The sequence below is a fragment of the Sylvia atricapilla genome, chromosome 1 (genome assembly GCF_009819655.1).
Source record: "Sylvia atricapilla isolate bSylAtr1 chromosome 1, bSylAtr1.pri, whole genome shotgun sequence".
Taxonomy (NCBI): Eukaryota; Metazoa; Chordata; class Aves; order Passeriformes; family Sylviidae; genus Sylvia; species Sylvia atricapilla.
In genome coordinates, this window is record NC_089140.1 from 41,409,003 (window position 1) to 41,429,543 (window position 20,541).

The 20,541-nt window shown below is 42.1% G+C and overlaps 1 protein-coding gene across 1 annotated transcript in view; it reads left to right on the top strand.

Annotated features, from left to right (window-relative positions):
- The first annotated feature begins 1,088 nt into the window (after nt 1–1,088).
- STT3B (STT3 oligosaccharyltransferase complex catalytic subunit B) overlaps nt 1,089–20,541 on the top strand; it is a 50,867-nt gene continuing 31,414 nt past the window's right edge. The window contains exon 1 of the mRNA XM_066320283.1: nt 1,089–1,548. Within this exon, the coding sequence (XP_066176380.1) occupies nt 1,316–1,548 (233 nt within the window). The 5' untranslated portion in view covers nt 1,089–1,315. The remainder of the gene's footprint in view (nt 1,549–20,541) is intronic.

A 20,541-nucleotide genomic window follows, 5' to 3' on the forward strand; every position in this document is an offset into this window, starting at 1 on the left:
GAAATTCTTTACTGTGAGGGTGGTGAGTCACTGGAACAGGCTGCCCAGAGAAGCCCCAGAAAAGCCAAGGTGTCAATTTGCTGTTCACCGCATCTGACCAGAGTCATCATCCCTGGAGGTGTTTTAAGCAAAGACTGGATCTGGCTCTTAGTGCCATGGTCGAGTTTATACGGTGGTTTTCGCCCATAGGTTGGACTCGATGACCTCAAAGGTCTCTTCCAACCTAACTGATGCACCCAACTGATGATGGATTCTCTAAAAGTGCTCCCAGCTGAGGCAAGTAGCAGGGCTGTCCCTGACTTTGTCCCAAGCTACTCCTCTCAACTGCATGAAGACAAAGCTCTCCCACATCCCTCAGAGCCAGCCAACGCAGTTTCCATCGGGCCAAATAAACATTCTTAAGAAATGGAGTTACTGGCGCCACGCTCGGAGGTTCGCCGCGCCCCCGCATTGCGGACTACAACTCCCGGCATGCTCCGCGCCGCCCCAGAGCAGGCCGGGAGTGGCACCACCCCCTGGCCCACACGCACCGCAGCGCCCTGGCACTGCGCCCGGGGGCGCCCGCGTGACTTATATGCTGTACTCCGATTGGACCAAACCGCTGCCAGTCAACTTCGCCAACGGCTGGCAACGAGCGCGACGTTTCCATGCGCGCGGGGCCGTGCTACTCCGATTGGCTGCTGGGGGATGACCCGCCCCTTTTAAATACCTGTCGCTCCGTGACAGGCCGTCACCGGAGTTCCTGTTAGGAGGGCGCTACCGGAGGGGATCGGTTCCGCCCCCTCGTCTTCTCCTGGGAGCCCCGCCTTCTCCCGGTAGCTCCTCCCGCTCCGGAGGGGCGGCAATGTCAAACGGCCCGCTCGGGAGGAAGGGAGGCACGATCCGCCCCTTTCCCTCCCGCCCGGATCCCGTCCACAGCCCCCTCCTGTCAGAGCCCCTTTTCCCACCCCGGCGCTGCCCCTCACAGCCGCGCGCGCGCCCCGGGCCGTCCTGAGCCCCGCCCCCCCGGCACCTCGGCCCCGCCCCCGTCCCGTCGATGTCCCTGCCCCCCGGGCTCGCCCGCGCCTCGCCGTGCCCCCTCCCGCGCCGGGGGCCGCTGACGGCGGGAGGAGGAGGCAGCGGCAGAGCCCGGGTGCGCCAGGAGGCGGCGGGGAGTCAGCGCGGAGCGCCGAGTAAGAACGGGCGGGCTCCGCCCCGCCCCTTGCCGAGCTCACCGCCCCCTGCCCTTCCTCCCTCCTCTCCTCCCCTCCTCCGCCTCCTCCTCCCCGCACGCGCCGGGCGGAGGGAGAGGCTGCGAGGGAGCCCCGGGTACAACATGGCGGAGCACTCGGCCCCCGACCACAAGCACAGACCCGCCGCCAACTCCTCGGCGCCGCTCCACAGCCGCGCCGGAGCGGGCGGCGGCTTGTCGGGGGGCCTGTCGCAGCCGGCGGGCTGGCAGTCCCTGCTCTCCTTCACCATCCTCTTCCTGGCCTGGCTTGCTGGATTCAGCTCCCGGCTCTTCGCCGTCATCCGCTTCGAGAGCATCATCCACGAGTTCGACCCCTGGTCAGTCGCCGCCGGCGCCGGGCGGGACGGGGAGGCGGGAAAGCACCGCGCCGTGAGCCGCGGCGGGGGAGACCCGCGGGTTCCCTGCGCCGTGGCCGCGGGGACGGCGGGAGGGCCCCGCTGCCCGCCCCCCGCTCCGCCGCTCCGCGAAGTTGCGCCCCTGCCTGTTCCCCGGAGGGGGCCGGCAGCCGCGGCCGCCCGGGAGCCGAGGAGGGAGGCAAGGAGAAGAGAGAGCGAGGCGGTGCGGGCGGGACACGCTGTGGCGGGTCGGAGAGAGTGTGAGGGGTCATCACCGCGGCGCGGGAGGAGGGAAGCGCCGAGAGCGAGCGGCGGTGCCGGGGTGTCCCCTGCGGCGGAGACCTCGGGAACGGGGCGGCGGCACTTCCACCGCATCCCTTGGAGTTGCGGCAGGACTCTCCGAGGGGCACGGGGAAAGTTGTGGCGCTGGCAGGGAATCGGGAGTCGGGCGGGAGTCAGGAGCGAAGAGCTGTGCCAGGCGTGACCCGCGCCCCGGTCCGGGTCCTGCTGTCGCGGCGCCGGTCCCGTGTGCGCGGTGCGGCTTCCCGAAGTGGTCTGTACTAGAGTCCTTGTCGGCCGGGGAGGGAGCACGGTGAGGAATGCACTGCAGGAAGTAATCTTCATAAAAGTGACTTGAGGGATTACAACGAAATGGTTGACATTGATTTACTGCCAGGTGCTTCGAAGGTGCGTTTCTGAGCCCAAGGACTTTTGCTGTTTCCCACACATCTTGATTTTTCCAAAGATTGCTTTCCCTCCTATAGAAGCCATCTGTTCTTTTTCCCTCTTGGAGGGGACCGAAACCATTTTATGCATGAGATCAAGAAATGCTGCGCTCGTTCCTTGCAGCAAGGCGAAGTGAAAGATGACAAGACTTGTGGGGCAGGGTTGTTGTAATGCTAAAACGTGACAATGAATCTTTATGCTATTGGTTACTTCATCCTGGGAATTCGTGAGGTTTTTAGAACTTTAAGTAGGGTAAGTGGCAGATGACTTTAGAATAGTGAATTGTCAGATTTTAATTTAAAATTTTACATCTTGGATCTCACTGTTAATTGCACGAAGGAAGGAGGGGCTTCGTTTTGAAATGCATGCTACATATTCTGTGCTAAATTTCGTCTAAAATCGTAGCCGAAATTGTATTTCTCTGTAAAGCATGCACTCCACTTTGATAGTTTCAAAAGCACAACTTCCTCTTTTCTAGTTGGCTTTTCCCCCCTTCACTTCTTCCCCCCCCCCCCCATCCGCAAATGTAATCCATTCACAAATCATGGCTCAGGATAGAGAACAAGGAATTGCTTTGTTTTTAAATGCTGTGTGAAGTAATAAACCTTTGTGATGTGAAAGCCAAGTATCTCAAAATATCTTCAAAATGTCAAGTAATTACCCGTGATTTAAGTGTTTTTCGGAAACACAAATGAATGGAAGAAGTGCAGACTTCCAATTAATAAAGTTAAGAATGAGGGGGAGCGTAGTTTAAATACATCTGCAATGAGACTATGAAGCTGAGGTTGTATCCTGTGGAGTCTAAATTTCTTCTAGTCTAAATTTAAGCGTAAAGGCTTTCCTTTCTATTATGGAGGAAAGTTTTAAGCATGCAGCCTACTTTTTTGTGCAAATTTTATCTGATTTTTATAATCAAGACTCACTCTTGTTGGATAAATGAAAATTTTACAGTGCTGAGTTGCGTAACTTGTTACTAAACCCAGAAGGACACTAAAATGGTGCTATGGGAGTTAAGTTCATAGTAACGATCTAGCTGTAAAGATAAACTCCTGTTTAAAGCAATGTGTAAATTGATGCAGAGTCATCTTCCTGAGTACACAAACAGAAGGCATTGCTGCCTGTGCTGCTGGATGTACCCTTGTTAATTAGGGAATAGATGAAGTTGACAAAACTCATTGATTTTAATGCAGGTCTGTGAGAAGCAGTTGAAATGTCAAGAATCATGCCAGTGTCGTGTTGCTGCATGCCAGAAATGGTAGAGGCAAATGCACTTAAGTTAATTAGTAGGACAGGGAACCTAAAATGGTAGAAACTGAGGGAAAACAAAGGGCTTTCTCTATTGCAGCAGCAAAATTGTTGGAAAGAGTAAAAAATGTTGTTGCTCTCTTAAACAGTGTGGAGTAGCTAGGTAGGAATGGTTTTTCATAGTTGCAAGGGTCTTACAAGTCTAAATGTAATATGGGAAAGGAGCTTATGAAAAGACTAGCAGCAGTGCTCTGTTTCTGACTTTTTTTTAACCACTTCTTTAGCACCTTCTCAGGTAAACTGGATTTTTTCATTTTCAGGACAGTGGCTGTAGACTTTGCTGTGGATCAGTTTGATATTTTTCTCAGTTCTTTTGGCTTTTCTTGTCAAGCTTGCATAGGATATCTGACAGTGTGTTGTAAAGTCAGTTACCTATTCTCTAGTATTTGTTTTGTGCTCCAGAAAGGAAACTGAGGTATATCTGATAAAATGAAGAGCTTTAGGCAACTGATTTATTCTTTTGCATGGAAAAATATTGTTACCTCTAAGGTGTAGAAAGCTTTCCCGTTTATTTAGGAATCTAGTTTCCTGGTATGGACACATGAAACTGTCAAGGGTGGGAAGAAAGCTAGATTTGCCTTGGGTTTTCTACATATTAATTGAATCAAATAAATCAAATACCACTTTTTTTTTTTTTTTTTTTCCTAACATCCTTTTTGAGTTGCCTTTCTGACAGTAAAATTTTGATTTTAGGTTTTGATTTGGGATAGAAGGGAGATTTGCTGCTTTTGTAAAATCAGCCTCTGAGACTCCCTTGTGTTGGCATTTCTTCCAGAAGTGACCCATATGTAGTACGATAGGCCAAGGCCATAGAGAGAGGACGGTGTTTGGTTTTTGATCTCCATTGAAATACAATGCCTGTGCAAGGTAAAACCAAACTGGTATTTTGAGGTCACCATGCTGTCGCTTAAGAACTTGTGACCTGTACACTATGACTAGGTTTACTGGGGTATTTTTTCACACTGAGTACCAATTTTGTGCAGTATTTTCACTTTTTGATTTATTTCTCATGTCATGTTTACTTTCCATACTTGAGCAGGTTCAGAGCCTTTGAGAAATGTGTGTATTTCTTGGCAGCTTCTAGGTCAGGTGAGCTGATACATGAAGTCAGGCAGCACTGACAGTGAGATGTGCCATTGACAGGCATTTTATTCTAAGATTTCATTCTAATTCCAAGGATTTCATTCTAAGGCCAAGAACGTGAAACATGGATAGTGATGGTACATTGGAATGGACAGATTTCACTCCTGAAATTTGGTTCATCTGTTGGCTGTTTTGGCAGCTGGGTGGACCAAGAGCTTAATTTTGGTACCCACAAGTGCAGAGCGAGAGTGCACATGAAAGTACAACAGCAGCTTTAACTCTGTTGTCAAGTGAGAGCATTCTTACTGTCAGATGTTGCCTTAAGTGCCAACCTGACTGTAGAACCAAGGCAACCAAAATCATGAAGCCCTTGAACAGGGGCTATATTCTATGCACTGTTATTCTAAATACAGCTCCAGCATGTCCATATGCTATATATTTTGGCTACTTGCATCATATATGTATGTGTATATATGTATAAAAAATCATCTGTATGTGTGCATATGTATACGTACAAAATATCTATATATCTAGCATGACTGTTGCATTCTGATACTGCTACCAAGTGAAATGATACTTTTGGTACATCAGTAGTCTTCAGGGAGTACTGTCAAAATAGTACATTCATTCTGTTTCTACAGTTCTTACCATTAAGCCACACGTGTGAGAACTCTGTCTGAATCATTAATCATATCCCATGACATGAGATCAAACTTCTCTTTCCCCTGAGAATTTTAACATCTTGCTGAAAGCCAGATTAATACCAGTTACCTTAGTGAAAGATTTCTTAGGCTGGAATGTTAAAGCTCATATATGTGAGCATGAGACCCTCTCCATACCCTTTTGCATGTGCAGGAAGGTGCACCAGTGCAGGATTGGTCAGTTCCATTTGCCTACCTTCTGCTGCAGGGAATGTTGTCTTCTACATCCCTGCCAGCTCTTGGTACTGAAGAGCACTACCACAATCTCATGTGCATTTTTGGCTCTTCCAAACCAGCAGCATTGATTGCTCAAACCACTGGCTTTTTACCTGCCATTCAGGATGGCCACTGTTTATTGTACCTTGCTGTGTGGTAACATAATTGTTCTGGTAGCAAATATGGATTATATTTTTAATAGCAATCCACTTTCTCATCACTGATACCATAATGTAGCATTGGTGAGGTTTGGTGAATGGGGATCAAATGGTGAAAATAAACCTAAGGTCAGTGTCATTGCTTGAGTTTCAGAGGCAAGCAGGTTAAAGGAAGTTGAGATTTTTATCTCAGGCACCGTAAAATACACAGGTTTTGCTATGTTCAAGTCATGTTTGTCAGATGGATCTTTGAGCTTTTATAAACTTGCTTCATAAATGAAAATGTAATTTATCATCTATAAATAGGACAGGAAACCTTCCTTAAAATTCAAAGTATGATTGAATGAACATAAGAAGTGATGTATGGAATTGACCGATCACTGGAGGTTGTGGGTTTGTGTTGTAGTTACCTGATCTGATAGTTGACTTCTGGAGTAGTTCTCCTCTGTCACCCACTGTGCAGTCCTATTTTTTTCTTCTTGCTAATGAAGAAGTCATAGTAAATTCAGTGAAGTGAATTGTTAAAATACTATAACATTTTAGTTTCCTGAGCTGATTTGGCATCAGTTTTTATATTACAGTTTAATCTCTTATTTTTTAGGAAGAATATGAACATCAGGAGGGAATGTAAAGAGTGACTGATTTAGAGGATAAAATGGGATTGAGTGACAGGGAAGGTGTATACAAATAAACCAGAGCATATTAAGACACTGGAACAACAAGTGATGAAAGAAGAGGAGAATAAGAGCATGTTAAGTTGGTGTTCATAAGGAGAGGGGGAAAAAATTGTGTAAAGAGGATAGTGTTGATAATATCAATTACCTAGTGCCTACCCAGGTAATTCATTTGGGCACTGCTTCCCTGCTAGTGCCTCTTGCTGGGAAAATAGGCAACAGATTGTTTACTAAATGTGTTCTTGAGAGTTGACAGCCACTTTGGTCATCTGAGATGTAGCAAATTTCATGAGATTTGTATTAAAAACTTACTACATGTTCTTCATTCACGAGTGTTTTGATTTTGTGAAGTGAGAAGTACACTCTTTCTGTTTTATTGAAATAGATTTTTAAGATTATATTTACTGTTAACATTTGAACGTTTTTTATACTCTAGTAGTACTAGTATAATTTTAACAGAATTTCAGGTAATTCAAGCTTGTTTCTGCCGTTCAGGTAATTCAAACTCATTTCTGCCGTTTTATTATAGTAGGAAAAATATTCTCTTAAGCATAAAGTCCAGGTCTGATTCAGTGGGGCCTGTGTGCTCATGAAAGAGATTTTTATGTGAGAACAGTCTTCTAGGCTTCACCACTGCACCACTACCTACCCTTTAATGTGGAGGATCCAAATCAGGCATCTTTTTTGATCACTTCTATTGCAGTATGACATGGGTCGAGAAACTCTGTTAGCACAGGTTCAACTGGCTTTTGGGGTTTCTCAATTGTAAGGAATTGCTGACCTACTTGGAGGGAGCCATTTTGAAGCCAGGTAAATTTTTCTGTAAGGTTGATATGGTGGTAACAGCCAAGATGATGGGCGTTGTGACTGTACTGGACTTCTCTACTGCTTGCCAAATTCCAAAAATCGGTAAATATTAGAAAGGTAATGGAAGGAGGATAATTTGGAAAAAGAACATTGGACAGAGTTGAAGGCATGGCAGAAACTGCTTTGTGAATGGGGAGACCTCAGGCTAGGTTTGTTCAGTTGGAATGATGCAGCTGAAAAGCAGTTCACTGTGTGGCCTCATAAAATAGCAGTCATGCAAATCCCTGCTCTGTATCTACTGTTGTCTGCTACCATCTTTACTTAGCTTATAGTGCTTCTTTCCTCACCTGCACTACTTGTAATTGGGGTGAGCACCTCATCAGATTTCATGTGGATGCAGTAATGGGGTTATGCATGATAGGTAGGAGGGGCAGTGTTCGTAAAACACGTGCAGAGTATGGTTGAGTAAAGAGACTCCCTACAGACTTCTTTTGGAGAACATATGAGGTGAGATAGAGTGCTTGCAAAGTGTTGACCCTTTTATTGATTTATGGATAGCAGAATGAAACGTGAAAAGGAAAACATATCCAAATGTTTTATGTAGGCTGGGTCAACTGAACCATCAAGTTTAGCTTTTAATGCCATGATTTTTATTTTTTTTATGGTCTTCAGCAAACACTCACAAACACTTGACTAACTAGAGCAAATGCTACGATTAAAATCCTTGAATGGACTTTTTTTGGCAGATATCCTATTATTTGAACAGCTTAATATGTTTGGTTTTTAAAAGAGGAATTTGATTTGATTACATAGGGTTAAAGTGGTTTATAAAGGTTAGCTTTTGCTTCCTATCAAAATGCTATCTAATAGTCTCTAGTTTTGGCAGCCTGTAATCCTAATGCTCATGTTTTTGAATCTGTCTCATGTTGAACTGATGGGGGAAGGGGAGAATAAAAATTTTGGCCAGTACAGTTAGAAAGGAGATTCAAAGTCCTGTAGGAACTAATAGGTTTTAAATGGATTAAGGGTACACTAAATCTGGGGAGGTGTCTTTGCTGTACGACAAGAATCTCCTCTAATTTAGTCAGGTTATTTTCCGTTTAATGTCAACTGTGCATGTGTTGCAGAGTTTCCTCCTGAATTTTTGAAATTTCCATTCTTGCAAGCCCTTTGAGGTACATTTGTACTGACATTTAGGGCTACTCCTGAGGGCTTCTTTCTACTTAGGAAAGCCATTAAAGCTGCTGCTTTTTGGGCCTGTGGAGCCTGCGCTCTGCAGCAAGATGTGTGACAATGTTTTTATTACTATTAACTCCTTTAGCAAAACTTCTTGCAGCCATTGGTCTTACTACTTGCCTGGAGAAAAAAAAGTGAACTTAGGGCACGCATTGCTACAGCCTTTTTTCTAGTATGTCCAGCACACAGACCTCATTTCCGGCCCATAGCTGAGCAAAGTTTGTGGTCTTCATCTGAGCTCTTTCTGGGAATCAAACTGAGGTGTTTTTGATGTGGGTAGCTGCTGGGTCTGGGCTGGAGAGGTACCGTGAAATTGACCCTAATGCTGCACCACACCTTACATAAGTTGAAGCAGCCTGGGGAATGAATTTAAGGATATAGATAGGAACAAAATAGATCAGCTTCTGTATTTCCCAACTTACGGCTGCTTTCCCAGGGTAAAAGCTCCTTTGGCATTTTAGAGAATTAAGTACTTGCTATACTTCAAAAGTTCTTGCTATTATGTGAGGCAATATTCCTGTGCTTTAGAAAAAGAAATGGTGTGTTTTAAATAAGAAATAACTGAGTATTTGTAGATGAGTGCTTTGAGAGCAGGAAACAGTATTTAAAATGTCTGTCTGCTATGGGGGACCCAAGTCCAGTATCAAATGTTACTTTTTCAGATCCCATCTAACATTAATAATCGTAAATGATAATTTCTTCCGGGTGTTACAATGCTTATCATACAATTTCCTGTGGCAGTACATTTATCTGGGTTATGTTAGTTTGTTAGGTAAAAGAGCATGTTCAAGTTCTCTTTAGCTGCTAATCCATGAGGAATTGCAGAATATGTTTTCAAAACTTCCCTCACTTAAACAAATTCCTTAGGAAACTACGTTGCAATGGAGGATGTAAGTTTTTCTTGATTATTGATTTTTGGTAGTGTTCTTGGTGGGATAGCTATTTTCCTCTGGACTGATTTACACAGTATTATTTACATTTATTTAAAATAGTGGCTCACTGTATGGATGGGCACTCTGTATCCTGTTGATTTAATATGGATGTTGCAGAAGAGAGAAATAACATGTAATTATGTAACTTTAAACTGTTCTAGTATGTGTGACTGGGCAGCCTACCTTTTTTTTTTCAGTCTCTGTATTCTCTTTTTGCAATTATACTATAAATGATAGCCAACTTCTTTAAATTCAGGAAGTGTGATTTTATTTATTTTTATTCCTATCTTCACAATAGATTGGTATGTTAAGAAAGTCTGGGCATGGAAGGTACCTCTTTGAGGATGCAGCTGATTGAGAGGAACACATTTAATAGAATATGTGTGTGCTACAGCCAGGATTTGAAAATAGAGTGAGGCAGAAGCAAAACATAACAAAACAAGCTTTCCTGTCATGAGTACTTTTCTATATTTATCCAGCTTTACACACACACATGTAGTCTATTGCATATGTTGAATGTGCTAACTCCTTATCCCAAACTTAGCCCAAGCAGCATTTGAAAGTTCAGTTAAATAACTTACAATTTAATAAATATTTTGGAAACATTTATCTTGAAAAAAGCAATTTCATCTTCATGGTTGATATATTTGATTGTTTGGGTATTAAAGGTCTTTAAAAGGCCTTTAATTCTTTCTCTAGCAATAGATAAAATACTTTAAAATTGCAATTCTTCTGATTTAGAAAGTCAGCAAAACAAAATTGGCACTTTGTCATTGTATCAGTGGTAACAATGGCAATAAATGGATGTCTCTTTGACTCACTGTTGTAGAATGAAAGTCATGAAAGCCAGTGCAGTGTCTGAGTTTTCCAAGAAGCTGTATAGTGCTACTGTGTTTTGACTGTTTTGTCTTACTCAGGTGACTAGAGTGATTCATCTATTGTCAGATGTCTGAAGTAACATTTGAAAAGCTATTGCATATGTCTCACAATTAATTTTACTTTGTAACAGTTTTAATCTTTCATTTGCCAAATAGAAAATGGATCTTGACACTGGAGAGACTAACTTAAACATTAGCAACAGTATCTTAATTTGTGATGTCTCAGGTCAGCTAGTAATGACAAATGTAGTTATTCTCCTATGGCTAAATGGGAGCCAAGGAATTTTTAGTGTTTTAATTTTGTATTCCACCTTTACTTCAGCAACATTTGCCCCACCCTCCCACAGTAAAGCCCAGTTTTTGCTAGGCACAAGCTTGGATGATATGTTTTGTGAAATACATCATGCTTGTAATTATTCCATTGCTGAATTTTATTTTCTGGCTTTTGCTTTTGTAAGTCAACTTCAGGGTTCTTTTTTCTTTATGCTTCCATTGCACTCTGGTTTCAACAAAACATTCTCAGCTATGCACACCATGGTTTTGCTTTGTGAGAGCATGTTCCACACTGTGCCATCTGCTGTCTTCTTTCAGGGCTACCTTCAAGAAGAAAAAGCTACAAAACGACACATTTGTGGAGAGAGAGTTGAGAGGGCATACGGTCTGTGGGGATCGAAGCATGAAAGGTCCTGGAACAGACTGGCTTAGTTCATAATTGGAGGGCAAGGAGAGAGAAGATTTAGGATTATGTGACCTAAGAACTGTCCCTTGAGAACTTCCACCAGATCCTTCCCAACAACTCTCACATACACCTGCAGTACATGACTTTCAACCCCACCTGAATTGAAACTGAACCTTTTGCTTTAGCATTGTGCTTTTCCCATTTTCATGGGCAACCACACATTCATTTTATGTCACAGTGGGGCAGCAGCAAAAGCGCACACTTTGATTTAATAAAATGCCTTTAGAAATGAACTCATCCTGTTACTGTTCTAAGACAGAGGGGCTGTAGTTACCAAACTGTATAAACCAGTGTAGCTGGCTGATCAGAGAGGTGGTTTCTTTTGAAAAGGCATGTTCCTGGACATGGGAGAGAGGAGGCAATGGTGGGTGTAGTATCTGAATATTTCTGTAATAACATTTCTGACAGCTTCAAAGCATATGTGTGTAACGGCAAGCCTAGCTCATGGTAACAGCGTTCCCCCACCTTCACATTTTAAGGTCATTTCTAAGCATTCATGAGATTTTACTAAAATGACAGAGGAGCACAGTGAAATAGCTCAGTATCTTACTGTAGAGTAAGACTGAACAATACTAGAAGTTCTATCACGTAATGAGAAAATAAATATGTAACTTCAATTTCACATTGTACATGGCAGGAATTTAATATTAATTATAAATATTGTCTTAAATGCTGAGCACTGCAGTTATCATAATACACTTAATCTTTAGCAGTTCTGTGAGAATACCTAAAAAGTAAATAACATTTTGTTATTACACTTGTGTTTCCTGTCTTTAAAGAAGCAGTGGTAATCATTAAGTACAATTCTTAACAGGTTACATTAAATTCAGTGAAAACTTAGGGTTTCTTTTTAATTTAGGCTTACTTGAAACAGTATGAAAGGATATAGAAGTAGTTGATAACTCATAGAAGTTAGAAGTATAGAAGTAGTTGATAACTCATTTTAAATTCTGCTTGCCATATTTATTTGAGACTAAATCAGACACTGAAAGTGTCTGAATGCAAAATACGGTTAGAAAGAGAAACTCCACTCTGTGTATTATGGGGGAGGATGAAGACCATTTTCAGTTTTGAGCTACTTTCCTGTTCTTTGTTTATTTTGTTGGTGACATCTATTCCCATGTTAATTTGCTCCAGTGTGAGACTATACAGGCACTTTACAAAGAGCTGGAACTCTTTTTGCGCTTAGCTAGGGGCCATCATCCCTTCTGTTGGATTGTATTAATTGAGTATGTGTATACTTTTAATCTGCTTCCAAATAAAATCAGTTAAAATAGTTGAGGTTACAGAATCATTTAGGTTGAAAAAGACCTCTTAGAGCAATGGGTCCAACCGTTAACCCAGCACTAGCATGTCCCACCTCTTTTAAACATTTCAAGGGTTGATGAGTCAACCACTTCCTGGGCAGCATGTTCCAATGCTTAACAACCCTTTCAGTGAAGAAGTTTTTCCAAATACCTGGTCTAAATCTCCTCTGGTGCAACTTGACATTTCTTCTTGTCATCTTACTTGTTAGCTGGGAGAAGAGGCTGACCCCCATCGGGCTGACCCCCATCTGCTACAACTCTCCTCAGGTTGTTGCAGAGAGGGATAAGGTTCCCCATAAGCCTCTTTTTCTCCAGGCTGAACAAACCCAGCTCTTTCAGCTGCTCGTCACAGGACTTGTGCTCCAGGCCCTTCTCCAGCTTCACTGCCCTTCTCTGGACTCACTCCAGCACCACAGTGTTCTTTCTGTCCCATAGCTGAACACAAGATTTGAGGTGTGGCCTCACCAGTGCTGAGTACAGGAGGACAGTCACTGCCCTGATCCTGCTACTCACACTGTTGCTGATACAAGCCAGGCTGCCATTGGCTTTCTTGGCCACATGGGCACACATTGACTTGTGTTCAGCTGCTGTTGAACCAGGTCCTTTTCCAGCATTCAGCTTTCCAGCCACTCTTCTCCAAGCCTGCAGTGTTCAGTGGGGTTGTACTGATCCGAGGCAGACCCAGCACTTTACCTTGTTGAACCTCATATAACTGGCCTTGGTCCATCATTCCAGCCTGTCCAGATCCCTCTGCAGAGCCTTTCTGCCATGCCACAAATCAACACTCCCACCCAGCATTTGCAGACTGACTGAGGGTACACTTGATCCCTCACTGAGATAATTGATAAAGAAATTAAACAGGCCTGGCCCCAGCACTGGTCCATGGAGGACACCACTTGTGACCAGCTGCCAGCTGGTCCACTCCATTCACCACTCTTTGGACTTGGCCATCCATACAGTTGTTTTCCCAGCAAAGAGTGCATCTGTCCAAGCCATCAGCAGCCAATTTTTCAGATTGCTATGGCGATCGTGTCAAAGGCTGCAGTAAAGTCTAGATAAACAACATCCACAGTCTTTCCCTCATCCATTGATTGTGTCACCTTGTCATAGGAGGAGATCAGGTTGGTGAAGAGATATCTGGCCTTCATAAACCTATCCAGGACCTGATGCCCTGGTTGTCCCTGTATGTGCTGTGTGATTGTGCTCAAGATGATCTGCTCTATAACCTTGCCTGGCACCAAGGTCAGGCTGACTGGCCTGGAGTTTCTTGAACCCTCCTTCACACACTTCTTGTAGGCTCCTACTTCACATCCTTATTCAAAACTGCTGGGAAATTATTGAAAATGGCTTAATGAGCACTTCTGCCAAGCTCCCTCAGTACCTTTGGGTGCAGCTTCATGAGTGTTTGAGTGGTGCAGTAGGTTTCCCATTGGAGTGTGGGGGGCTTCATTCTGTTCCTCATCCCAGTCTTCGAGCTCAGGGAGTTGGGTACCTGAACAACAGCTGGTCTTACTGGAAAAGACAGAGGCAAAGAAGCATTAGGTGCTTCATCCTTTGTCACTGTTTCATTCCACATCCAACAAAGCATGGAGATTCTCCATAGCCCTCCCTTTGTTGCTGATGTATTTATAGAAGTATTTTTAGTTGTCTTTTATGGCGTCTTCAGAGTGGTTTGTCGTTTTAGCTGTGATTCAAGCTTATTTGTCCGATTTGCGGACAGAAGCGGATTAGGAGCGCTTCTGCTCTCCTTTTAGCTAGCAAAGGTTAGTTGAAGGATAACTGCCACAGTTAAATTTGCATGTGTAATTTAGTACAAGGCATCCTAGAGCTGGGAATACTTTTTTTACCCTTACGCCTTTGCACTTTGGGATTTATTCATGTGTCTTTCTTTTCAGCTTTATTTGTTTGGTGCATAATTAGATCTGTCTCTAGGTTCCTGTAAACCCTGTGTGTATTGTTTGATTTGTTCTGCAGGCAGTTCTGTCTATATATGTACGTACCCACAGGTGAAAATTGTCTGGTCCGTTCTGCAGTCCTTGGGAATGCAATGTTTGTGTCTATTTATGCGCGGTTACTGAAGGGTTAAGCAGAATTGGACCAGATATATTTAAGTTAGATAAAATTAGGTCTTTAACCTGGTGTTAATAGCAGGACAGAAATTCCTAAAGTTAGACTGTATCTGTTCTGCTCTGATGATACTTTGTGTTATCTACTCTGAAGCAATTTTTTTTCTCAGCAGTTTTTGTATTAAATATTCAGTAAGTCAGTATGGCAACAGATGGAGTTCAACAGGTGCGCTATGAGAGATCCAGATTCTTAGACTAAACATGATCTACCTACAGAGAGACCAATGGAAAGAAAGTATAGTCAGAGAATTCAGACAAGGAAGACTGACCTAGATGCAAGGGGAAGAATAGCAGATGCATTGAGAAATGTACTGAAGAGTATATATGTAAGGATTTTTGGATTAAAAGCTACCTTATTTTAACTTGCTAAACTGACTTAGATGTGCAGCCACAACACTGTAGATACTTTTAATTCCTGTGAGCTAAAGAACCTTACATTGCCATAATTTGTACAGAGTGGTTTGATATCTAATGTCTGATTCTGGCTGGATTTGTCATGTTACAAAGAAGTTCAAGCAACAGACTCTTGACTATTGAGGGGTGTAGAAAATAATTTCTGCTAAAGCTTTTCTACAGTGCTATAACTGTTTAAATGTTCTGCCAGAAATAAAATTGTCACTGCTTAAATATCATTTGTGGTGTGAGGGATCTGGAGCCTTTCAAAGGGTCCTATTTACTTTTTACCATGCCTTATATTTTACAGGGTAGAAGCAGTCTGCCAGGCCATCTTGCATCCAAGACTGTTTTCGTAAATTTCACTTAATGGGAGGTGAAGTTGGTTCAAATGCATTTTGAGTGTAGCTGGTGCTTTCTCGATTGCCACGACGTTGTAACATGTAGGTGATTTTATTATGTAATAGAGATGAAGGCTGTGCCACATACTTCCCACTTCTGCACACATAGATCCTGTAGATCTTGCTACAACATAGCAGGTATTTTTGGGATCAGTTTAATGGGAGTAGTTACTTACCTGTTACAGGTTGTACTAGGAGATGATGAAAAAAGTGGCTTGGGAGCTAGCTGTACTCTGTTCCTTGTTACTTCTTATGAGGCAGTCATGTTCACTTCACTGAGTTTTAGCACTAGATTTTTCACGGAAAGGATATTTTACTCTTAAAATATATATATTGTTCAGCTAATAGCCTTTTAATTCCTTCCTGCCAAGCAGATCCTTATGTATCAGCCTTTAACTTAGAAGACGTTAGAGTTAAGCTGTCTCCATCATGTTTAAAACAAGTACAGCACAAATCTGATCTGGAAAAACACCCTTCTGAACATGTTCTTGAATTTGGTGCAAAGCCTTCAGAGTTGCAGCATACAAGGCTTATTGTGCCACAGTGTGGTCCAAGAGCACTCAGAAAGAAACAAAAATAGCACTATAGGTTTTTTTGAGTTTGTGGTAGTTAATACTGTATCGAAGAGACAACTGATGCCTCTTAGGAAGCTATGCTGTCAAAAGGTACAGAACCAACATTGTCATCAATTTGGATGCTAGTTGTAGTGTGGTGGTATCTGGGGTAAAGTGGATGTCCAAAAAAATTCAGGTTTTGGCTGTAAAAATTTCAAATTACTCTGTTTCCATCTTGTCTTTGAAACCTCTTGGGAATTTTGACTGTCTCAAGAAAAATGTCATCATCACTTTGTTCTTAGGTCTAAAATGTTGTTACATGTTATGAATGGCAGAATTCACTGGCAGGGTATGCCTTTTAATATTGATAAAAGCAATCCTTTTCATAATAATTTGCCTTGAGATATGGAATAGTTCAAAAGCAAGGCAGAGAAAAAGTAATAAAAAATCTAATAGGCATCAGGGGAAGTGTCTGAAGTTGTAGACAGATATACGCCCACTACAGTGGTGATGGGAAGCATATCGTGATTTCAGATGGTGGTATATTGTGTGAAAAATACAAATTGTGATCATGAGTGCTCTCAAAAGCTCACAGTTTCTTAGTAAAAATACTGGAGGTTGCCCTGGGTTCTCTGAAGAAGCTGAGTGACTGTATGCTCCTTGTAGAATTTTATATCATTAAGCTACTGGCAGCATGCAGTTCCTGATTTTAGCACTTGCTAAGCGTAACATCTTATTGCAGGCAGGGAAAATACCATGCCAAGCAGTGGCAGTAGGAAGGCTGTAATCCTTCTTAAACACATTGGGGAAATTCTGATATTCTTAATGGTAATTCTTAATGGTTATTCTATAAACATTCTGGTATTCTTTGGGATTTCCATTGAGCTTAGATGAATGTTGGGCCTGGAAAAAAGGGTGCCCTGCTCATTGTGTTGTCCACTTTTTTTTCTGCCTTAGCTTTCTCCTGGTTTACATTCAGGGATTATTCTAAAGATACTACAAAAAGGAAAAGTGGTGTTTCTCAGCTGGATTCCAGGAACAGAAATTTCTTCCTCCTTTCACTCAAAATTTCCATAGTTTTTGAAGTTAGGTGGCCACATCACTGCAAAATTTCCTGCCATTTTGTTGTATCATCATTCTTACTAATCTTAGTATAATAAGGGAGCCTTTGCCACATTTTTCTGAGTGGGTGGGTTTGTCCAGAGTTACGAAATCTGAAATCAGAAGCCGGTCCATGACCAACTTTGAACCTGAGGAAATCCAGAATTGCAGTACTGCTGCCAATTCTTTTGTCAAGGGCTTGTGATTGACAGTCAGCTTGAAGGACATGTATTTCTCTTTTCAAATGGCCCTACTTGCATCAAAACCCCTACAGAACATTTGAGCTTCTCTAAATGTAAGGCAGTCTTGGGAGCTGTCACAAATACTTGATATTATCTCAGAATACTAAGAGTAATTACATATTTTGATATAAAAATGTAAAGACTAAACAGTCAAAAATTGCATATTTAACCCCCTAAACCCATCAGGATTTGGATTATATTAAAGTCTGCATCAGTCAAAGCTTTTACTTTTCTCTCTGGTGGATTTGTCTTAATCATCTTTCAATCAAGTTTAGCAAGAACTGTGCAAACCTGTTCTGTGTCTGTCCCTTGTGAAAGATGGGGTAGAGTTCATGTGCTCATGACTCCCTGGGTGGTTGCCATCCGGTGAGCTACAGAAGTTTGAGTATGCAAAGTGGTAACAGCTTCCACACAAAACTGTGGTAGGTTTGTATCCAGAGAAATTTCAGAAAAAAATATTTGTGATGACATAAGGACTAAAATATATATAAATGCACTAACTAAGGACAAATCATATAGTGTATGTATTAGACTTGGGACCTAATAAAACAATTCCACTGACAGGAATTTAAGTTAAAAAGAAAGGAATGTGAGATTTTTCTGAAATAGAATTGCCGAGTTGTTCTTCCATTTTGCAGAGTGATGTCAGTTTTGGCTCAGGTAAACAGAGGACCACGGTCCTACAGAGGTAGAGCTTGGTGTATGTTTTCTCCACCCTTACTGTGAGGTCTAACACCTTAGGTTTGGGTTGTGGGCACTTGGAAAGGCTCTTCATGTATTGTAAGTACTTTTGCCTGTAGGTATTGCTGCTCCAGAATTCTAATCTTGATTATTTGAAAATGGCTTAAATGTCCAGACCTACTTACCAAGGTTATAAACACAACACAAGTCAAAATTTTCCTGATGAGAAAGACTTCTGTAATGCCTTGAATTCATTATGTGATTGATGGATGCTACACTTCCATTTTGAAAACCTTATGCAGAACTCATTGTGTTAATTGTTCATTTCCAGATAGAGAGCTCAGAATGAGACTTGCAGGATGTTGTGCTTATAGTATAGTCTGTGGCAAGCAGGTGTTTTAAAATTTAATTTGGAATACTGTATATATATTTCTTTGTTTCAATGGAAGTTACTGAAGTTTCTCATTAGATTTTCCATGAAGTGTTGCTCTTCCTTTGGATGCAAAGAATATGTCGGGTATGGAGTCAGTCTGCAGCTATCTTTTTCAAGAATCTCAACTTGCCATCTCTAATTAGATTCTGTATGGCCAAATTGATTCTGTAATCTACATTTGAATTAAAAACTGACTCCTAGAATTACTCAGATAGCTTATAATGTTCACAGTTTGTTTCTTGTCATTTTTCTGAGTTTGCAGATGTGAAAATTTTGTGCATCTGCAGCTGAAGACTTTCAGAGCACAGAAGCCTTTATAATTGAAGGCTTAGAAAATTTTCAACAGATTCTGCTTGTAAGGAGATTACATATTCTCAGATGGCTGTAAAATGCTGGATAAAAAGTCTAAATGATGGGGCAATAATAGCATGAAATTGATTGGGGTTTAGACAGTCACCATTCTGACAAGAAGCAACACACTGGTCTTGCACTCTCTTGGAATGGAGGGGTCAAATGAATTCCATTGCCATCAGTGTAATTTGCCGTAAGTGTTGTTAAGATCTGGGTGAAGTAACTGCACTGCCATACATGTGCTATTATTTTCTATATGTTCTTATTTCTCAGTAGGCTGAATTTTATTTTAATACTCACCTTAAATAGTACTTTGTCAAGGAAATACTAAACCTAGGAACGTCAAAGACATCTCTTTATAAATATAGCAGTAATTGTTGCTGTGAAGTGCTGGAGAATTCTGTAGCTCCTGGATAGAGAGTGATTGCTGTGACTAGCATTAAGTAATCATCCTACAGTATTGCCTTGTGTCATCAAAAAGGCTGTTCATAGCAAGGAATAAAAATCAAACCCAAGCATGAGCAGATAGTTAAGATTATGTTTTAACAGTGCATAATATGTAAGTGAAAACTTCACAGGCTTTGCTTTTCAAGTTGCCTAGTTAAGCTTTCTAAATTAATTTTGCTACTAAAAAAAATTATGCCTCTGTTTCAGTTATTTTGCTGTAGCTGCTTATACTCTGTTCCATGTTAAATATATGAAATGGGAACCATATTTTTATTAACTTATCTCCAGTTATCTACTGAACCAGCTGTAATATAGGTATCTCCAACAGTGCCACAAAATTAATGGTACCATACACAGAGCACTTAGGTGATCGTTAGAGCATCCCCCCTAAAACTACTATACCAGCCTAGTTTGGTGGTTGGGACTTTGAATTCTGAAATGTACAAAGACTTAGGATTGTTTATCGCTTTAAAGCTTAGCTTGGAGAAGGAAATAGTTCAAACTACAGACATGACAGAAAGAGGCAAGGAGAACAGCAGAGCATCACTTTTCCTCCTAGAACGTCAGCTGAAATAAGTCAACGCTTCCTGGTGTCAGGCCCTTAGCTGAATATTAGCAAGTGTGTATCTTCTTCACAGCATGGACTGAGAACTTGAATATTTAACTCAGTTCTTCTAGCTAAGTATTTAATTAATATTCGCTTCACATGATTTTGTTCTTTATTCTTCTCGGGTCTGTTTCAAATCAGCTTGCCTCGAGCAGGTGAGGGAGGATGAGAGGGAATCTTGGGAAATGGGTAATCTGTTTCCCTACCTCAAGATCGGATGGATGTGATGGTTGAGGGTGGCAGAAAAGGGATCCAGTCCTTTGCTCTGGTTCTGTCACATTGTGCTGCACACTGTCTAGTCAGTGCAACCAGCAGTGTACTTCAGTTCCAGTGTCTCCTTGGATAAGATGGAGTAAGTCAGAAGGAGGGCTGGATAAAACCCCTAAATGTCACTTCTACTTACTGCTGCTGCAAGTGGAAGAACTGGGGCAGGCAGTGAGCCCCAAACCTGACATGCAATCCCTACTCAACTATTCTTGCCTCCATTCTGATTCCTCCTGAAGCTGCAGCCGCTGAATCTCCCAGATGCGTGGGAGTTGGCAGTTTTTCTAATATTTTCCAGGGCTATTTTACACCCCTGTGAAGCCTGTAGACACTTGCAGGTATTGTGATAGCATTGCAGTAGAAATACAATACCACTGTGCTGCACTTTAAGCACAGTTTGAAAAGTACCAAGATAGTCAGAAGGTGTGACTGGTTTGTGAAGCCTTCTGTTTGTTAGCAGTGCTCTCCATTGTAGGTTAAAGGGAGACAGTTTCACAGGGTTCAGTCTATCCCTAAAGGAGAAAAGTGCAGTGAAGGGCTAAGTGGTATCAGACCATAATATTGGCATCATCATATGATTGCCAAACTATACTTTTGTCTGGTACACTGCCCA